Source organism: Sphaeroforma arctica (assembly GCF_001186125.1).
Source record: "Sphaeroforma arctica JP610 unplaced genomic scaffold supercont1.1261, whole genome shotgun sequence".
Taxonomy (NCBI): domain Eukaryota; class Ichthyosporea; order Ichthyophonida; genus Sphaeroforma; species Sphaeroforma arctica.
Window position 1 is genome coordinate 12,214 of NW_014039297.1, and position 1,701 is coordinate 13,914.

The 1,701-nt window shown below is 46.7% G+C and overlaps 1 protein-coding gene across 1 annotated transcript; it reads right to left on the reverse strand.

Moving 5' to 3' along the window:
• Positions 1–9: 9 nt before the first annotated feature.
• Positions 10–1,562, reverse strand: SARC_10468 (hypothetical protein; the record flags this gene model as incomplete). The annotated part of the gene is made up of 2 exons (XM_014295491.1): positions 10–31; positions 73–1,562. 2 exons carry the CDS (start codon positions 1,560–1,562, stop codon positions 10–12), a joined length of 1,512 nt encoding a protein of 503 aa, XP_014150966.1.
• Positions 1,563–1,701: the final 139 nt, after the last annotated feature.

The following is a 1,701-nucleotide window of genomic DNA, read 5'->3' on the forward strand; positions in this document are numbered from 1 at the left end:
ATGTAATCCTTAAACAGCTCGGTGCTTCGACCTTCATACATGTTGATTTCGTAGACGTTTGGGAACTCGTACCCGTACTCCAACGCTAGCTTGATATCCACGCTTGTGTACGTCTCAATCCAGCTACGTTCCTCGTCTGTATGATTACATGGTTCAAACAACGTCTCCCTTTCAATATCCGCCATACCCGCACGTGTCAAATGGTCATTAATACTGTCACCATCCTGAAACATTTCAACATCAGGATCGAATTTGGCAGCCCTGAGCATACACGCAGCACAGAGCCCAAAGAACAATTTCTTTGGACGATTGCTCTTATACGGTAACACGGGAATGAGCAGATCCTTTGGCGGAAGTACCTTTACCATGGCAAACCCTATCCAATCAGACTCTGCCAGGTCGTATGCGTGTAGCCCGTGGTCAACAACCTTCAGGTTCTCCACGGCAGGATCATAATACTTACCACGTTCCCTGTTGACCAGCGTTGTCATCGGTCCGCAAGGATACTCCTTGAAAGCATTAACATATGGATACAAGCTGGTAAAGTCTACATAATGTAGCGTGCACCGTCCATTCCCAGCAACCTCCACAAGGCTTGCAAACGGCTCGGTCCGCCCTCCAGCCATACTCTCTCGGGGGTCGATACGTAGTGTCGGTCCTACCATATCGGTTATATTATTCTGTGTCCAATACTGAATAAACTTACGGGCCTTGCATGCCCATACAGGTATAAATTCAAACCCTTCAGCTCTGATTGTCATCTCCTTTTCCAAGGTGTTGACGTACCTTCTTTCATGTTCACCCTTTCCCTCGTTGTACACATGGATATTGCAGTCACGACACCCATGCCAGTAGCACCCGTTGAACTCTATAATAGTACCAGGCCCAGACTCTCCATCGGCAGCAGGCAAGTAACAATCGGCGATGAACGTCCTCTCTCCCACAGTCACACGGTATTCATACCTGGCGTTCCTATACAGATCTGCGTTCAGAGGTATACCATACCCCCACCCCTTGCACCCAGTCACCTCGTCATGTCCGTTGTTGAAATAGCATACAGTGGGTGACATACCGGTAATAATCATCTGGTTCAACCCGCTGAAAAACGTAACGGCCTCCTTGCTCGTCTGTACAACGGGCTTGGGTCGTGTATGCTCAATCGTAATCTCTTTTGGCAGGTATGTGCTCTCGTACGCGCTCATACACGCACCGGCAATAGTTAAATTACCTAAAGGATGCACGCGCCCGAGCTTAACAAAAGCGTCGATAAACACCTTCACCCCTTCACGCAGTATAACCACGTCATTGATACAGTACCGTTTCATTTCTTCCTGTAGATCAAACCGAGATGTAAACCTATTCTTCCTGTGCCATGTCTCCACATCCATTGCATATGAGGGACTCATATCATCAAGACCATAGTACTTAATATCTGGCAGAGTCGACATCTTTACATTCTGATGGTCACGTGTATTAAGTTGATGGGGAAAATATCCTTTAGCATCGCACTTGAGACCAAACATCTTGGGGAACTTGGCCAAACCTGTGGCGATAAAATCCATACTGTCAACAAAGGTCACAGTCATTGACCAACAAGTATCCGTTACATGGCTATCCCCAATACGATGTGTAGAAACACTGTTATTCCCATTGTCAGGACCAGGTTTGATATTAGTTAAAGACAAGGCAAGTGATCTAATC